The 19,734-nt window shown below is 45.4% G+C and overlaps 1 protein-coding gene across 3 annotated transcripts in view; it reads left to right on the top strand.

Annotated features, from left to right (window-relative positions):
* The window catches only part of srgap2 (SLIT-ROBO Rho GTPase activating protein 2), a 137,444-nt gene that overhangs the window by 66,761 nt on the left and 50,949 nt on the right, over positions 1 to 19,734 (top strand). Inside the window, exon 1 of one of the 3 annotated variants that reach the window (XM_064968949.1) lies at positions 19,394 to 19,550. The exons of the other annotated variants lie outside the window; for them this stretch is intronic. Within the exon in view, the coding sequence (XP_064825021.1) occupies positions 19,505 to 19,550 (46 nt within the window). The 5' untranslated portion in view covers positions 19,394 to 19,504. Of the gene's footprint in view, positions 1 to 19,393; positions 19,551 to 19,734 lie in introns of those variants that run through there. 3 annotated transcript variants of the gene reach the window in all.

The raw sequence follows: 19,734 nt of genomic DNA, 5'->3' as shown, positions 1-19,734 counted from the left end.
CCCCGTAAAACACTTGTCCCCTCATTTGGTGATTGGCGTTTAGGCTGTGACTACGAAAAGGCAGCAGACAGACCTACCGTATGTTTTAACAGGGTTTGGTAGGGTGACCTGATTTGTAACAATAGATCATTTTTATCAAACAGATTGTGAACCCAAAAGTGTAAGTTTGATTCTAGAGAGGGGGACAATGAATATAACAATACTTTGGTTAGGGTGTTGGGTTGGATTTATGTCATCTTGTCTTCGGGAGATGTAGTTATCTGTTTACTTTATCCTGTCTGATCAGTGAATAAGTCTCATACTCAACAATGGGCTCAAATATTGGGTGATTACTGTGCTTGTCAGCAAGAACACCGCTGTTATTCTCCAAACGTCTTTCATTATTCCACTTCTTCCCAACTGTAATCACGTATTTGAAAAATGATATGACAACTTGTGTCTTTGAAAATGAATAACACGAGGCTATGTATTTTTGCAGACATTTATGAACAGTTTTGAATAAGTCATTCAAACAAGCATTAGATATAAAATGCTCCAGGAATCAACTATAATTTGACGTTTTAGTATTGTGCACATGCAAGGCAACTCATAAACACATATTTTGTCTATGTAGGGTAAGATGATGGCAAGGATCTTCGACTAGTAGGAATAAACCACCTGAATATTGATATTCATTGGGTTTTTCTTGGTTGGTTGATTTTGAGAAATGAATTGTTACAACAACTACATTTTCTAACACCCAGCACTTGGCCAACCCTGCTGGAGAGCAAGCAGGATTTACTTCCAGCCCTATTTTAAAGTGATAGTTCACCCAAATGAATAAATGTTTATGTCCTCACCGTGAAAGCAGTCCATGGACAAGGAGACTGCATTCTATGATTTGGTTACCCACTGCCATCAACCTATAATATTAGTATTTCCTGTGCGGTGAGTCTTGGTGTGGTGGTAGTCCTCCACCACGTGTCGTATACGACTGTTTCCCTATTTCATTTCATTACTGTCTGAATGAAGTGTAAAACCATCCCAAAAATATGTTTTAAAAATATGAGCATACTTTAAATTCCCCCCCCCCCCCCGAAAATCTTAAAGTTACAAAGTCGTTGAATTTTGAGGTTTCGTTTCATGTTGAAAGCGTTCTGAATACACCTGACCCGTCGTTAAAATGTATTTATTTTCCACCCTGGCCACAGGCCTAAGCCATGTCAAAATACGTAGAAATGCGGGAAATGAGCTTCAGTCACCGACTTCATCAATAAGTGCATCTATGACGACCCAACCAGAAGCCATGGATTGCAGGCAACATTCGCACCGAGGCTAGAGCCGCCACTTTCAAGGAGCAGGACACTAATCCGTACGCTTATAAGAAATCCCGCTATGCCCTCAGATGAACCATCAAACAGGCAAAGCGCCAATACAGGACTAAGACTGAATCTTACTACACCGGCTCTGATGCTCGTTGAATGTGGCAGAGCTTGACAAATATTACAGACTACACAGGGAAACCCAGCCGCGAGCTGCCCAGTGACTTGAGCCTACCAGAAGAGCTAAATGCCCTTTATGCTCGCTTTGAGGCAAGCAACACTGAAGCATGCATGAGAGCACCAGCTGCTCCAGATGACTGTGTGATCACGCTCTCCGTAGCCGATGCGAGCAAGACCTTTGAACAGGTCAACATTCACAAAGCCACGTGGCCAGGCAGATGACCATTTTCAACCTCTCCCTGCCCAAGTCTGTAATACCTACATGTTTCAAACAAACCACCATAGTCCCTATGCCCAAAAAAGCAAAGGTAACCTGCCTAAATGATGACCGACCCATAGCACTCACGTCAGTAGCCTTGAAATGCTTTGAAAGGCTGGTCATGGCTCACATCAACACCATCATGCCGGAAACCCTAGACCCACTCCAATTTGCATACCGCCCCAACAGATCCACAGATGACACAATCTTAATCACACTCCACACTGCCCTTTCCCACCTAGACAAAAGGAACACCTATGTGAGAATGCTGTTCATTGACTACAGCTCAGCGTTCAACACCATAGTCCCCACAAAGCTCATCACTAAGCTAAGGACTCTGGGAATAAATACCTCCCTCTGCAACTGGATCCTGGACTTCCTGATGGGCCGCCCCCAGGTGGTAAGGGTAGGCAACAACACATCTGCCACACTGATCCTCAACACTGGGGACCCTCAGGGGTGCGTGCTTAGTCCCCCCACCCCTGTTCTCCCTGTGCGTGGCCGAGCACGACTCCAACACCATCATTAAGTTTGCTGATGACACAACAGTGGTAGGCCTGATCACCGACAACGATGAGCCTATAGGGAGGAGGTCAGATTCCTGGCAGTGTGGTGCCAGGACAACAACCTCTCTCAACGTGATTAAGACAAAGGAGCTGATCGTGGACTATAGGGAAAAGAGGGCCGAACACACCCCTATTAAAATAGACGGAGCTGTAGTGGAGCGGGTCGAGAGTTTCAAGTTCCTTGGTGTCCACATCACCAACGAAATATCATGGTCCAAACACACCAAGACAGTTGTGAAGAGGGCACAACAACACCTTTTCCCCCTCAGTAGACTGAAAAGGCATGGGTCTCCAGATCCTCAAAAAGTTCTACAGCTGCACCGTCGAGAGCATCCTGACTGGTTGCATCACCGCCTGGTATTGCAACTGCTCGACATGTGACCGTATGGCTCTACAGAAGGTAGTGCGTACGGCCCAGTACATCACTGGTGCCAAGCTTTCTGAAATCCAGAACCTATATACTAGACGGTGTCAGAGGAAGGACCAAAAAAATGTCAAAGTCTCCAGTCCCCCAAGTCACCTCGACTAACCTGTACCCCCGCACATTGACTGTGTACCGGTACCCCCTGTAAATAGCCCCGTGATTGTTATGCCATTTTTTGTGTTACTTTGTTCTTTAGTTTATTTAGTAAATGTTTTTTGATTTAGTCAACTCTATTTCTTGAACTGCATTGTTGGTAAAGGGCCTGTAAGTAAGCCTTTAACGGTAAGGTCTACACTTGCATTCAGCACATATTACAAATACAATTTGATTGGATTTTGAAGAAGCTAAGAGAAAATATTAAATGTAGCCAACAATTATAGGGACCCCAGGAAACACTTGTCAATACTTTGGTTCCTGCATTGTCACAATAACTCCTCCTGGCATTTTCATTCGTTGTCATGTCAAACACTGTATTCAAAGTGGCCACTGTTATATTCTAACTGTAGAATTAGAATACTCATTCTATTTCCATGATTCCAACAGTTCACCTAAGTGTTTTGCTCTAAATCACAGGTCAAATTGTAATTGCAACATTTGGTTAGAAATTAGGCCTAGATTGTTTGCCCACATCGTGCAGCCCTACGTGGCAGTGTGGATAGGATTTATTTTTGGTTGAAGTTGAATTGAACAGTATAAAACAAGTAGAATGGAGAAAGACACATGTCTTACCACCCTAGGGTCCTGCACTACCCATAAATAAAACAATTAAAAAACATTTTTTTTAAACTTTCTTTTTTTTGTAAGTACTGTGATATTATATTTTGGCCAAATCTCCCAACCCTACCACCACCCCTACCCCCCAGTGTGTTCATCGTCCAGGGGCTAGCATGTGGCGGCTAAGTGTGGGTTGTATAGGCAGCTCTGACCACTGTAGTACTGTACTAGTCCTAGAGTAGTGTTGAGTGTGGATGGGTGACCTTCAAACCCAGCTACTGCTAATGGGGGGTTAGTGTGGAATGACCTGATCAAGTCCTGATGGTTAAATGGTTAATGTTACACTCAGTTTAACATAGCGGGAGCCAGACGCCAGGTCATACTGCCCGCTGGCAGACATGTGAATGTCACTGCAAAGGGACGGAAAGGAGCGCCAAAGGGGGGGACTGTGTGTGTGTGTGTGTGTGTGTGTGTGTGTGTGTGTGTGTGTGTGTGTGTAGGAGGACGCAAGGCTGGCTGAGAGCACTGTGGGTGGATAAGTGCTGACTGGAGAACATTTGTTAGCTCAGTCTGAGTTTTGTGGAAAGGAAAAGGTTAACTGACTTCCTGAACAACAGAGTTGTGCCAATGCTGCAGAGGAATTCACCCCTGCTGGGTAGCCTGCTGCTACCCCTCCCTACTCCTTGCTACCCCCCTCGACTCCTCTCCTCATCCTTCCCAACCCCTCTCCCTTTCCCTCTCTCTTACTCCTCGCCCCTCGTCTTCCCCTTCTGTCACCTCGCCCCTCGTCTTCCCCTTCTGTGTTCTCTCAGATCAAATCAAATCAAATTGTATTGGTCACATACACATGGTTAGCAGATGTTAATGCGAGTGTAGCGAAATGTTTGTGCTTCTCGTTCCGACAGTGCACTAATATCATATAAGTAATCTAACAATTTCACAACTTTCATATAAGTAATCTAACAATTTCACAACAACTGCCTTATACACACAAGTGTAAAGGAATTAATAGAAATATGTACATATAAATATATGGATGAGCGATGACCGAACGGCATAGGCAGGATGCAGTAGATGGTATAGAGTACAGTATATACATATGAGATGAGTAATGTAGGGTATGTAAATATGATATAAAGTGGCATTGTTTAAAGTGACTAGAGATACATTTATTACATCCATTTTTTCCATTATTAAAGTGTTTGGAGTTGAGTCAGTATGTTGACAGCAGCCACTCATTGTTAGTGGTGGCTGTTTAACAGTCTGATGGCCTTGAGATAGAAGCTGTTTTTCAGTCTCTCTGTCCCAGCTTTGATGCACCTGCACTGACCTCGCCTTCTGGATGGTAGCGGTGTGAACAGGCAGTGGCTCGGGTGGTTGTTGTCCTTGATTATCTTTTTGGCCTTCCTGTGACATCGGGTGGTGGCCCCCCGGTGATGTTGGCCCCGGTGATGCGTTGTGCAGACCTCACTTCCCTCTGGAGAGCCTTGCAGTTGCCGTACCAGGCGGTGATACAGCCCAACAGGATGCTCTCGATTGTGCATCTGTAGAAGTTTGTGAGTGTTTTTGGTGACAAGCCAAATTTCTTCAGCCTCCTGAGGTTGAAGAGGCGCTGTTGCGCCGCCTTCACCACGCTGTCTGTGTGGGTGGACCATTTCAGTTTGTCTGTGATGTGTACGCCCAGGAACGTAAAACTTTCCACCTCTCCACTACTGTCCCGTCGATGTGGATAGGGGGGTGCTCCCTCTGCTGTTTCCTGAAGTCCACGATCATCTACTTTGTTTTGTTGACGTTGAGTGTGAGGTTATTTTCCTGACACTACACTCCGAGGGCCCTCACCTCCTCCCTGTAGGCTGTCTCGTCGTTGCTGGTAATCAAGCTTACCACTGTAGTGTCGTCTGCAAACTTGATGATTGAGTTGGAGGCGTGCATGGCCACGCAGTCATGGGTGAACAGCGAGTACAGGAGAGGGCTGAGAACGCACCCTTGTGGGGCCCCAGTGTTGAGGATCAGCAGGGTGGAGATGTTGTTTCCTACCTTCACAACCAGGGGGGCGGCCCGTCAGAAAGTCCAGAACACAGTTGCACAGGGCGGGGTCGGGACCCAGGGTCTCGAGCTTAAGGACGAGTTTGGAGGGCACTATGGTGTTAAATGCTGAGCTGTAGTCGATGAACAGCATTCTTACATAGGTTTTCCTCTTGTCCAGATGGGTTAGGGCAGTGTGATTGTGATTGCCTCGTCTGTGGAGCTATTAGGGCGGTAAGCAAATTGGAGTGGGTCTAGGGTGTCGGGTAGGGTGGAGGTGATATGATCCTTGACTAGTCTCTCAAAGCTCTTCATGATGACAGAAGTGAGTGCTACAGGGCGATAGTCGTTTGGCTCAGTTACCTTAGCTTTCTTGGGAACAGGAACAATGGTGGCCCTCTTGAAGCATGTGGGAACAGCAGACTGGGATAGGGATTGATTGAATATGTCCGTAAACACACCAGTCAGCTGGTCTGCGCATGCTCTGAGGATGCGGCTGGGGATGCCGTCTGGTCCGGCAGCCTTGTGAGGGTTATCACGTTTAAATGTTTTACTCACGTTGGCTGCGGTGAAGGAGAGTCCGCAGGTTTTGGTAGCGGGCTGTGTCGGTGGCACTGTATTGTCCTCAAAGCGAGCAAAGAAGTTGTTTAGTTTGTCTGGGAGCAAGACATTGGGGTCCGCGACAGGGCTCCATTCCTGATTTGATTGTGGAGTGTTGGGTGTGTTGTGTTGGGGTGTTTTGGGTGCAGAAGTCCCAGAGCCTGGGGTCGTTGTCTTGTTTTTACCCTTCTTTCGCCATGTGGAACAGGCTTAATGGGTGACTCCTAACCAATGTTCCCACTAAACAGTCCTCCAGGACTGCCGCGCAGATCCCAGCAGAAATATCAACCCACGGAGTGAATAACCAGATTTATCTTCCTGGAGTTTTCCCTGTCAGTTAACACTATCAATGTTTCCCTTACTGTGGCAATTTGTGATGGAATCAATATTAGTTGCTTTCATTGCAGCACACCAAAACAAAACAAACTACGCAAGAGATTTTGTTGTAGGCACAATGCATCAGAGAAGGATTCTATTGGGCAAGACTCAGCCTGTACACTACACAGACCGCTGCGGCATAACCAATCAGTGGTGCAGTAGGCCTTTACACAAATGGACCATTGCCATATTTGGATCTGTGCCGTTTACTTTGAACTTGGACTGTGTTTATAGCTGTGGTCATGAGTAGAAGTGCTTGTTTTGAGATCAAAGCCAGAGCTGCATGTAGCCACGTGTGCACATGTTGTTCATATCCGTTGCTAGTTAGTGAGTTATTATCCCAGTTATAGATCATTTGTCGTCAGCAATAGGGAATTGATTTCTTCCTGCAAGAGCACAAAACATGTACATTCCTAGACATCTTTGAAAAGCAGGAAAATATATATTTTTTGTCTTAACGGGGCAGTGTTGTATTTTGAGGTAGGCGTGAATAATCTAAGTAGCCAATAGGCAGACGGTAACATAATGTGTCTGATTCTCTGTAATAATGGTATGGGAATAATAATGCAATGTTTTTTTTTAAAGTGGTTTCTTACATCAAACAACACAAAATGTTCAATAAACGTAATGTGAATAACGAAAACCCGAAAACAGTACCGTGTGGTGTAAAACACAGACACGGAAACAATCACCCACAAACAAACAGTGAACCCAGGCAACCTATGTATGATTCTCAATCAGAGACAACGAACGACACCTGCCTCTGATTGAGAACCATAATAGGCCGAACACAGAAAAACAACCTAGACACACAAAACATAGAATGCCCACCCAACTCACGTCCTGACCAACGAAAACAAACAATTAACACAATAACTAGGGTCAGAACATGACACAACAACCATTTCAGTCACATTCTTGTCTGAAGGACAAATTGATAAACAGGTTAATGTCAAGCCCTGCATGTTTTTTTCAGGTCTCATGGAATGTAGGCCCACATTGAACACCACATTGGCTGCTACTGTAGATTGAATGATAGAACAGCTATTTCCATGTTAAAATGTTATGCGATGCATTTTCTCAGTTGTTTCTGATGGTATGTCACTCTGGTAGGGCAACATTATGATCAAATAGCCACAGTAGCCTACTTGGCCACTGTTAAAACTGTAACTTAAAGCAGGTACAGCCTCAGTGTTCACAGTAAACGTGCGCTGGAAGTTGCACAAAATTTTCACGACATTCAAGTTTGCGGGAACATTGATCCTAACTCCCATAAATCAGAGGTCACACACACACACACACAGTGGCTTCAGATAGTTTTCACACCCCTTGACTTCTTCCACATTTTGACATTGACATTTCAAATTCCTTACAGCCTGAATTTAAAGTGAATTACATGTAATTGTTTGGTTACGAGCCTACACACATTACCCCAAAATGTCAAAGTGGAATTGTTTTTTGAAATGTTTACAAATTAATTTAAAAAATGAAAAGTTGAAATGTCCTGAGTCAATAAGAATTCAACCCCTTTGTTATGTCAAGCCTAAATAAATTCAGGAGTGAACATGTGCTTAACAAGTCACATAATAAGTTGCATGGACTCATCGTGTTTGCAATAATAGTGTTTAACATAATTTTTAAATGACTACCTCATCTCTGAAACCCACCCATACAATTATATGTAAGGTCCCTTAGTCTAGCAGTGAATTTCAAACACAGATTCAACCACAAAGCCCAGGGAGGTTTTCCAATGCCTCAAGAAGGGCACCTTTTGGTAGATGGGTAAAAAAAAAGAAGCAGACATTGAATATCTCTTTGAGCATGGTGAAGTTAGGGCTGGGTGATATGGCCAAAATTCAGCATTTTTATCATTTCTGCATTTCCTGCACTCAATTGCAGTGGTGTAAAAAAGTACCCAGTTGTCATACTTGAGTAAAAGTAAAAATATGCTAATAATAGAAAATGACTCAAGTAAAAGTGAAAGTCATCCAGTAAAATACTACTTGAGTAAAAGTCAAAGTATTTAGTTTTAAATATACTTAAGTATCAAAGTAAAAGTATACATCATTTCACATTCCTTATATTAAGCAAGCCAGAAGGCACCATTTTCTTTTATTTATTTATTTATTTATTTACGGACAGCCAGGTGCACACTCTAACACTCAGACATAATTTACAAACAAAGCATTTGTGATTAGTAAGTCCTCCAGATCAGAGGCAGTAGGGATGACCAGGGATGTTCTCTTGATAAGTGCGTGAATTGGACCATTTTCCTGTCCTGCTAAGCATTCGAAATGTAACTTTTAGGTGTCAGGGAAAATGTATGGAGCAAAAGGTACAGTATTTTCTTTAGGAATGTAGTGAAGTAAAAGTAAAAGTTGCCAAAATTAAAAATATTAAAGTAAAATACAGATACCAAAAAAAATGACTTAAGTAGTACTTAAAAGTAGGTTTACTTAAGTAGTACTTGAAAGTATGTTTACTTACGTAGTACTTAAAAGTATGTTTACTTAAGTAGTACTTGACAGTATGTTTACTTAAGTAGTACTTAAAAGTATGTTTACTTAAGCAGTACTTAAAAGTATGTTTACTTAAGTAGTACTTAAAAGTATGTTTACTTAAGTAGTACTTAAAAGTATGTTTACTTAAGTAGTACTTGAAAGTATTTTTTACTTACGTCTTACTTAAAAGTATGTTTACTTAAGTAGTACTTGAAAGTATGTTTACTTAAGTAGTACTTAAAAGTATGTTTACTTAAAAGTATGTTTACTTAAGCAGTACTTAAAAGTATGTTTACTTAAGTAGTACTTAAAAGTATGTTTACTTAAGTAGTACTTAAAAGTATGTTTACTTAAGTAGTACTTGAAAGTATTTTTTACTTACGTCTTACTTAAAAGTATGTTTACTTAAGTAGTACTTGAAAGTATGTTTACTTAAGTAGTACTTAAAAGTATGTTTACTTAAAAGTATGTTTACTTAAGCAGTACTTAAAAGTATGTTTACTTAAGTAGTACTTAAAAGTATGTTTACTTAAGTAGTACTTGAAAGTATTTTTACTTAAGTAGTACTTAAAAGTATGTTTACTTAAGTAGTACTTAAAAGTATGTTTACTTAAAAGTATGTTTACTTAAAAGTATGTTTACTTAAGCAGTACTTAAAAGTATGTTTACTTAAGTAGTACTTAAAAGTATGTTTACTTAAGTAGTACTTGAAAGTATTTTTACTTTACACCACTGCTCAATTGAGATAATTTCCACACTGCCACGTAGGGCTGCACGATCTGGCAAATAATCTAGGACTTGTTTTTAACCAAATGTTGCAATTGCGATTTGACTTGCGAAGTAGAGCAAAACTGTTGGAAACATGGAAATAGAATGACTATTCTAATTCTATAGTTAGAATATAATAGTGGGCACATTGAATACAGTGTTATTTGAGATGACAACAAATTAAAATGCCAGGGAGGAGTTATTGTGACAGTGTAGGAACTAAAGTGTTGATAAGTGTTTCCTAGGGGATCCTATAAGCTTTGGCTACATTGCGTGTTTTTTCTTAGCTACTTCATGTAGCTAACATATTGCAAACCGGTCCCTGCATCAATACCGGTATATCATAAAATACGGTATACCGCCCAGCCCTTAGGTGAAGTTAGTAATTACACTTTGGATGATGTATCAATTCACCCAGTCACTATAAAGCCACTACAAAGATACAGGCATCCTTCCTTACTCAGTTGCCGGAGAGGAAGGAAACCGCTTCAAGTGACTTTAAAACAGGTACTCCACAATACTAACCTAATCGACAGAGTGAAAAGAAAGAAGGAAGCCTGTACAGAATAGAAAATATTCCAAAACATGCATCCTGTTTGCAACAAGGTACGAAAGTAATACTGCAAAAAAAATGTGGCAAAGCAATTCAACGTTTGGTCCCTGAAAACAAAGTGTTATGTTTCGGACAACAACACATTACTGAGCACCACTCTCCATATTCTCAGTGGTGGCGGCATCATGTTATGGGAACGCTTGTAATAGGAAAGCCTGGTTCAGTCTGCTTTCCACCTTCCTACAGGACAATAACCTGAAACACCAGGCCAAATCTACACCAGAGTTACTTACCAAGAAGACAGTGAATGTTCCTGAGTGGCTGAGTTACAGTTTTTTGACTTAAATCTACTTGAAAATCTATGTCAAGACCTGAACATGGCTTCTAGCAATGATCAATGCTCAAAGCCATGAAGAATTTTGAAAAGAGTAATGGACAAATGTTGCACAGTCCGGGTGTGGAAAGCTCTTAGAGACTTACCCAGAAAGACTCAACAGCTGTAATCGCTGCCAAAGGTGTTTGAACAAAGTTTTGACTAGGGGTGTGAATACTTATGTAAATGTAATATTATGTAAATGTAATATTTCATTTTCAATAAATTAGCTATCATTTAAAAAAACATGTTTTCACTTTGTCATTATGGGATACTGTGTGTAGATGGGTGATTTAAAAAAATATTGACTCCATTTTGAATTCAGGCAGTTAATCAGGGGGTATGAATACTTTCTGAAGGCACTGTACACACTTCCCCTCTCCCTCTAAGCCCTGTTGAATTCTACTGTGTGTTTGAGTGTGTATGTCTGTCACTATGCGTGTGTGTGCTAGGGTTGCTACCCCTCTGAAGCAGCATGGTGGTGCCAGCCACAGTGGTGGGATAGGAGCCTTTGTGTGTGTGTGTGGGGAGGCCAGGTCAGCACTGGTCAGCACTGTCTCTTTGGACACACAATAGGGAGAGTGCTGGGTCAGCCCAGAGAGCTAGAGGGATAGAGAGGAATGGACAGAGAGGGGGGGGGGGGTTGAGTGTCAAAGCAGGGCAAAGCACACAACAAAACACATTTACGTCAGAGGCAACAACATACAGTAGGACTAATTTTGGCATCAACCACCCGCCAATGGAAAAAACCGAGAGAGAGAGAGAGAGAGAGAGAGAGAAGGGTGAAAGAGGGTGGATGGAGGGATACAGGGCTGTATCCTCTGCTGATCTGACACTGGTTTTGTGGTCCAATCAGCCCTGACCTCGCTGAAACAACAAATCAAATCAAATGTTATTGGTCACATACACGTGTTAAGCAGATGTTATTGCGGGTGCAGCGAAATGCTTGGGTTTCTAGCTCCGACAAGACGGTAACATCTAACAAATAATATCTAAGAATTTCACAACACATACCCAATAAACACAAATCTAAGTAAACGAATGGAATTAAGATTATATAAATATACAGTATGGACGAGCAATGTCAGGGTGGCATAGACTAAGATACAGTAGAATAGGATAGAATACAGTATATACATATGAGATGAGTAATGCAAAATATGTAAACATTATTAAAGTGAGTAGTGAGTAGTGAGTAGTGTTGCATTTATTAAAGTGGCCAGTGATTTGACGTCTATGTACTGTATATGGGAAGCAGCCTCTAATGTGCTAGTGATGGCTATTTAACAGTCTGATGGCCTGAGATAGAAGCTGTTTTTCAGTCTCCCGGTCCCTGCTTTGATGCACCTGTACTGACCTCGCCTTCTGGATGATAGCGGGGTGAACAGGCAGAGGCTCGGGTGGTTGTTGTCCTTGATGATCTTTTTGGCCTTTCTGTGACATTGGGTGCTGTAGGTGTCCTGGAGGACAGGTAGTTTGCCCCTGGTGATGCGTTGGTTAGACCGTACCACCCTCTGGAGAGCTCTGTGGTTGAGGGTGGGGGAAATTGTCGTACCAGGTGGTGATACAGCCCGACAGGATGCTCTCAATTGTGCATCTGTAAAAGCTTGTGAGTGTTTTTGGTGACATTTCTTCAGCCTCCTGAGGTTGAAGAGGCGCTGTTGCACCTTCTTCACCACGCTGTCTGTGTGGGTGGACCATTTCCGTTTTGCCGTGATGTGTACACTGAGGAATTTGAAGCTTTCCACCTTCTCCACTGCAGTCCCGTCGTTGTGGATATGGTGGTGCTCCCTCTGCCATGATCATCTCCTTTGTCCATAATCATCTCCTTTGTTTTGTTGACGTTGAGTGAGAGGTTATTTTCCTTTCACCACATTCCCAGAGCCCTCACCTCCCTGTCTCGTCATTGTTAGTAATCAGTCTGCTACTGTTGTGTCGTCTGCAAACTTGATGATTGAGTTGGAGGTGTGCATGGCCATGCAGTCATGGGTGAACAGCGAGTACAGGAGGGGGCTGAGCACGCACCCTTGTTGGGCCCCGGTGTTGAGGATCAGCTAAGTGGAAGTGTTGTTTCCTACCTTCACCAGCTGGGGTCGGCCCGTCAGGAAGTCCAGGACCCAGTTTCCAGGGCGGGGTTCAGACCCAGGGCCTCGAGCTTAATGAGCTTGGATGGTACTATTGTGTTGAATGCTGAGCTATAGTCAATGAACAACATTCTTACGTAGATATTCCCATTGTCCAGATGGGATAAGGCAGTGTGCAGTGCGATGGCGATTGCATCTTCTGTGGATCTATCGAGGCGGTACGCAAATTGGAGTGGGTCTAGGGCGGCAGGTAAGGTGGAGGTGATATGATCCTTGACTAGTCTCTCAAAGCATTTCATGATGACAGAAGTGAGTGCTACGGGGCGGTAGTCGTTTAGCTCAGTTACCTTAGCTTTCTTGGGTACAGGAACAATCGAGGACTTCTTGGAGCATGTGGGGACAGCAGACTGGGATAGGGAGAGATTGAATATGTCCGTAAACACACCAGCCAGCAGAGGAGAGCCCGTCTCTAGAATTAACACATCGGCTGGTAGACTACGCTACAGGAGACGATGTAAATATGAACGTTGCTAATCTATTCACTATTAAGCTAGTCTATTTTAATCTCCTCTCGTATTGATAACTTCAGTCAGCCTTACTATGAGTGTCCCTAAGGAGGCACCATGCTGTAGACTGTGTACAGGATGATTGTCCTGATACACACTAACACACTAATCCAGCTCTCCTCTCACACATCATTGGGTGTTACCAAGGTAACAGTGATGATGATGATGGAAGTGATAGCTCTCCACCATCTCCCTCCTCTCCTTTATTTTGGAGCTTCCTTTGTGTGTGTGTGTGTGTGTGTGTGTGTGTGTGTGTGTGTGTGTGTGTGTGTGTGTGTGTGTGTGTGTGTGTGTGTGTGCGTGCGTGCGTGTGTGTGTGTGAAGGTGTGTTGGCAGCTGCTCTCTAATGGCTCTTGTCCTGCTTTACTTATTCATGTCCATGTTCACTGTTGCTGCAGAGATCAGCATTCATGCATCCACTCTATCGCTCTCCCTCTCTCGCTCTCCCTTTCTCTCTCTCCCTTCCTCTCTCTCTCTCTCTCTCTCTCTCTCTCTCTCTCTCCCTCTCTCTGTCTCTCTCTCTCCCTTTCTCTCCCTCTCTCTCCCTTTCTCTCTCTCCCTCTCTCTCTCTCACTCTCTCCCTTTCTCTCCTTCTCTCCCTCTCTCTCTCCCTTCTCTCTCTCTCCCTCTCCCTCTCTCTCCTCTCTCTCTCTCTCTCTCTCTCTCTCCCCTTTCTCTCCCTCTCCCTCTCTCTCTCTCTCTCTCCCTTTATCTCTCTCTCCCTCTCCCCCCCTCTCTCTCCCCTTCTCTCTCTCCTCTCTCTCTCTCTCTCTCTCTCTCTCTCTCTCTTTCTCTCTCTCTCTCCTCTTCTCTCTCTCTATCCCCTTCTCTCTCTCTCTCTCTCTCTCTCTCTCTCTCTCTCTCTCTCTCTCTCTCTTTCCCTTTCTCTCTCTCTCTCTCTCTCTTTCTCTCTCTCCCTTTCTCTCTCTCTTTTGATTTTGTGGGTACATGATCCTTTGATTCCTCTCCCTTTCTCAAACACAGCTGCATCCCTAGAGTGAGTGAGGTCTGAAAGCAGTGAAAGTCCACACACACACACACACACACACACACACACACACACACACACACACACACACACACACACACACACACACACACACACACACACACACACACACATTGTGGTTTGGCGGTAAGTTGTTTTTCCCTCTCTGTAAGCTCGTTAAGTTGCCTCGTCAGAACGAGACACTTTTCCTCAACTCATCTGAGCCCAGTAAGAGGAAAAGTCACTGGCTGGACTTTCTATTCTACCAATAATTTCCCCAACACTTAATAATACTGAAACTTAATTTCTTCCTCTCTCTATTACCTCTCCCCCTCTCCTTCTCCCTACTTCGCCTTCTCCCTTTCTCTCTCTCTCTCTCCCTCTCTCCCTCTCTTTATCTCTCTCTCAGTAAGAATGTGTGTGTTTCTCCAGTATTAGTGTGGCATGTCTGGAACTAATAGATTCCACCCTGCTAAAGAATCTTATTAGGGAACAAAACCTGTGACCCGATGCTCTAAACCACACACACGCACACACACACACACACCAGCACAGGCTGCCAAGGTGGTTCAGTCCATATGATATATGCCTGAGCAGAAAAACACTGACTGGAAAGTGTGCAATATTTAATTCATTTTAAGGAATAATGGTCAAATTTGCGCATTGCAGCAATAGCCTAGTTCAGCCGTGGCCGTGGTGACAGCTGTTGTTCTTTCCTCTCCTCTACAAGAACCCACCCCTCTTCTTGGAGTTGTTTTGGTACAACCCTCTCCCCCTGTCGTCCCGGGAGTGAGCCGATCCTGTTGACTTCCTGCCTCTCTCCCTGCTCTTCCTGTGTGTGTGGGATGAATGGGGATATTCTTCAGACACCGCCCCCCCCCCACCCCCCCCATCTCCCCAGCCTACGTTGGAAAAACCTCCACTCTTTTATTCTCTCATTCTGTTCCATGAGAGTTGTGAGGACAATAGTATGAGCTCACAGCCCCCGCCCAACCTGCAGTATCACTCCCTCCATCATGGAGACAAAGACATGGCCTCAAGGCAAAACACTGGTCTCCACTGAGAAAAACAGACACGCACACACACGGCAAAAACAACACTGAGGAACACACACACACACACAAGGCAGAGAAAGCACAGGCTTTTCTTGAAACAGCTTTTCCAGGAAGAGCCTTAACTAATGTGTCCGTGGTGAAGTTAGCCTGCCAGGGGTTTGGAGAGCAGGACAGGTCTCCTCACAGCACAACCTCCGCTTGTGTCCTTGGTTAGAAAATGCCTTGCGTGTGTGTGTTACGACAGACTATCCTAACTATATCCCGCTGTGTCTGTGTGCGCAAGTGTGCGACTGTGTGTCCACGTTTTGTATTTTCAGACAGAATGTGTGTGTGTGTGTGTGCGTGTGCGTGCGTGTGTGTATATCTGTGTGTTATTGAGTGAATTCCGTGCTGTGCCCACCAGTTGTCTGGCTGGACAACTACTCTCCATAATGCCGCAGTGACTCACATCAAAACTATAAGCAATCTGTTGTGGGTGGTGGGGATTTGACTCTGTTTGCAGCCTATGTCTCTACTTCTACCAGAAACACTATGGTGTGTGTGCGTGTGTGTGGGTGTGGGTGTGCGTGTGCGCTTGTGCATATGTGCGCGTACGAGCGCGGGTACATCTTGTCTCTCCATCCCGTAATGAGAGCAGACAAATCTGAAGGCGGCGGCTTCCAGGAGCCGGCTGTGCCGCTGCCGTGGCAACGCCGAGAGTGACAGCTGGGCCAGACAGGAGTGTTGGGTCTGTCGGTCTGTGTAGGCCTGGTCGAGCTGCTCTTGTCCCGGGAAGGACCCTGATGAAGACACGAGTACCACTTTCCAAAAGATGCGTGGGACAAGTAACTGCGCTGTGGGCAGTGCCTCTTCCTGCTGGCCCAAGTGTTGTGTATACGGCCAGAGGCATGGTCAGGTAGCCCACTGTACCACAGGCTGAATGTGTCTGCGTGTGTGTCCCTTACAATGCAGCTCACATGCTGTAGGCTGAGCTGTTGTACCTGCTGCTGCACCAGGTACATCTGTAGTACGGTAGATGTACAGTGTGCAACTGCACAGACCCTGTACAGGGACCGAGCTGTTTCCTATGGGGTTTGGTTGTCTATTCTTCCCATGCGCTTTTGGTTTTCCGTGTACGGCTGTGCTCGGCGTCTGTACCGACTCGTGATCTTATCAGGGTTCTGGGGTCCAGTCTGGTCTGGAACAGTTGTTTTAGCTCTCGCTCTTCCCTCTCTCTGTCTCTCTATCTCTGTCTCTCTATCTCTGTCTCTCTCTCTCTCTCTCTCTCCCCCTCCTCTCAATAATGGATGTTGTGAAAGGGGAAGAGTTGCCTCGTTCTGCCTTTGTTTCTCTGACTATCCCTCTCTCTCTCCCTCTCTCTCTCCCTCTCTCTCTGTCTCTCTCTCTCTCTCTCTCTCTGTGTCCCACTTTCTCCTTCTCCTCCCCCCACAGGCTCTCGTATGTTCCCTCTAACCCCTCTCTCAGGGTTCTGGGGTCCAGTCTGGTCTGGAACAGTTGTTTTAGCTCTCGCTCTTCCCTCTCTCTGTCTCTCTCTGTCTCTCTCTGTCTCTCTCTCTCTGTCTCTCTCTCTCTCTGTCTCTCTCTCTCTCTCTCTCTCTGTCTCTCTCTGTCTCTCTCTGTCTCTCTCTCTGTCTCTCTCTGTATCTCTATCTCTGTCTCTCTCTCTCTCTCTCTCCCCCTCCTCTCAATAATGGATGTTGTGAAAGGGGAAGAGTTGCCTCGTTCTGCCTTTGTTTCTCTGACTATCCCTCTCTCTCTCCCTCTCTCTCTCCCTCTCTCTCTGTCTCTCTCTGTCTCTCTCTCTCTGTCTCTCTCTCTCTCTGTCTCTCTCTCTCTCTCTCTCTCTGTCTCTCTCTGTCTCTCTCTCTGTCTCTCTCTGTCTCTCTATCTCTGTCTCTCTCTCTCTCTCTCCCCCTCCTCTCAATAATGGATGTTGTGAAAGGGGAAGAGTTGCCTCGTTCTGCCTTTGTTTCTCTGACTATCCCTCTCTCTCTCCCTCTCTCTCTCTCTCTCTCTCTCTCTCTGTGTGTCCCACTTTCTCCTTCTCCTCCCCCCACAGGCTCTCGTATGTTCCCTCTAACCCCTCTCTCTCTTTATTTCCACTCTCTACTTCAGCAGGCCTGTCTGTCAGAGACAGCATCACTGTGTCTGGCCCCGCCTCCTCCTGCTGTCCCAGGATCCTCATTGGACAGGTGGCGACCTGTGGGTCGCCTGTCTAAACACGTCCACATTGTTTTGTCTGGCGTAGTGTTGTTGTGTCTGCTGTAGTTAGCCTAGGTGTTTGAGTTCTTAGTTTGTGTGTGTGTGTTCAATGTGTTCTAGTTGAGTCCGTCTCTGGGAAACACCTGAACACCCTCCCCGACCCTCAGCTGCCACCATGTTGCCCACAGTACAGCCAGTCGTACCTGAGGAACGCCCTGTCATCTCTCTGCCTCCTTCGCTGACACACTGGGCTGCTCGTTGTCTCTCACACCCTACTTGTGAGCAGAAAACGTGTGCATACGGTTGGAAGCTTTGGGACGGTGGAACGTGAGAGTACTACTGTAGGCTTATATCGTGGCCAGAGAGCTCTGACAGAGGGGGGCAGGTCCCAGTTTTTTCGGGGACTGGGAACGTTTTCTGAGACTGGCCTGCTGATCTCAGTTCTGTGAATCCGTGTGTGTGTGTGCATGTGTGTGTGTGCGTGCTTGCATGTGTGTGTGTGCGTGTGTGTGTGTCTGCCGAAGAGAGAACTGTCACTATCAGTAAAGTGTTGCAGGGGTAAAGTCATGCCCCCTATTACATCAGTTAAACCCCATTACACCGTCATTTTAACCACCACCCCTCCCCTTTCTCCGCCCCTCCCTCCATGCTCCGCCCCCCCCCCCCCCTTTCTCTTCCACCATCCATGTCTCTCCTCTACCTTCTCCTTGACACACAGAACATCCAGGTGCTGCTGTAGGTGGCTGGCGATGCTGTGGTCTGGGTGTAGGTCCTCTTGGCGTGGGTTCTCTTGGTGCAGGTCCTTCAGGAGGGGGTCTTGCAGGTCTGGGAGGGGGTCTCGCTGGTCTGGGCGGGGTGTCCTCTGCTCTGTTGCTCCTGTGTGGGGTGCTGGGGCTACGGTTGATAGTGACGTCCTTCAGGGTCCGGGCAAAAGTTGTGACGGCTGCCTTGTAGAGGTGACCTTGTTGTAAAGGCTGGTCTCGTCCAGGGTGGAGTGGTGGGCCAGGTAGACTTTAAGTTTTGAGGCACAGTCTCGTGAAAGGCTTGCGTTCACCCCCTGTATGGTGGCTGGGTGTTTTCGTGGTAGCACTTGCGGAAAGTGGAATAAGCTTTTTCAATCCCTCCCTTGAGGGCTGTGGCCACCCTTTCCTGCTGGGCCCTCAGGTCTCTCTCTCTCTCTCTCTCTCTCTCTCTCTCTCTCTCTCTCTCTCTCTCTCTCTCTCTCTCTCTCTCTTCCCCTTTTCCCTCTTATTTTTCTGTGTCTTTTCTCAGTTCTCTCTATTTTTGCGTGAAGCCAAAATAAATTGTGCAAGTCATTTGGTATGTGTCTGGTTTGTGTTGTGTGTGCCTTCCTGTTGCATTGTCTAGGTAATTACAGGCCTGCGTGTGTGTGTGTGTGTGCATGACAATGAATCATTTCCCGTCATTCGAGATGACACAGCCAGCAAACAGCAAATTACTACACACACACAGTAGACATCATTCAACACACAACACAGACACATGTAGACAAAGGCTGCAAGCCAAACTGTAGTACACACACACACCTGCCTTATTATTATTATTATTCGAAGGCAGTCTACCCTCTAATCAGCAGAGAATGAACATCAAGATGGGAGACTGCAGTGTTAGTGTCTGTGTGTGTGTGTGTGTGTGTGTGTGTGTGTGTGTGTGTGTGTGTGTGTGTGTGTGTGTGTGTGTGTGTGTGTGTGTGTGTGTGTGTGTGTGTGTGTGTGTGTGTGTGTGTGTGTGTGTGTGTGTGTGTGTGTGTGTGTGTGAGGGAGGGAGGGAGGGAGGGAGGGCATAGCTTTCAGACAGAGTTTACAGTCAGACAGATAGTTGTAAATCCCACTTCTCTTTGTGGCTTTGTGAAACTGTCCTCTCAGCTGTAAGCGGCAGAGCAGAGCAGAGCAGAGTGGCTGAGAGTTAGTGTCAGACAGTGGCCACACTCACTCAGGCTCAGCAATATGGAAGCTAAAGCCATCCGCTTCATATACAGCAGGGGGTGTAAAGGTAGGACACGAACAACGGTTTATGTGTGTGTGTGTGTGTGTGTGTGTGTGTGTGTGTGTGTGTGTGTGTACAGTTTTGGGTGTGTGCTTGTGTGAGCGCTGATCGTGTGTGTGTGTGTGTTATTTTAAGACTGAGGGGTTCATAGAATCTCAAGCCCTCTTGTCTGCCAGGCAGCTATGAGAGC

Source organism: Oncorhynchus masou, chromosome 6, assembly GCF_036934945.1.
Source record: "Oncorhynchus masou masou isolate Uvic2021 chromosome 6, UVic_Omas_1.1, whole genome shotgun sequence".
NCBI lineage: Eukaryota > Metazoa > Chordata > Actinopteri > Salmoniformes > Salmonidae > Oncorhynchus > Oncorhynchus masou.
This window is presented reverse-complemented; position numbering and strand designations above follow the sequence as displayed.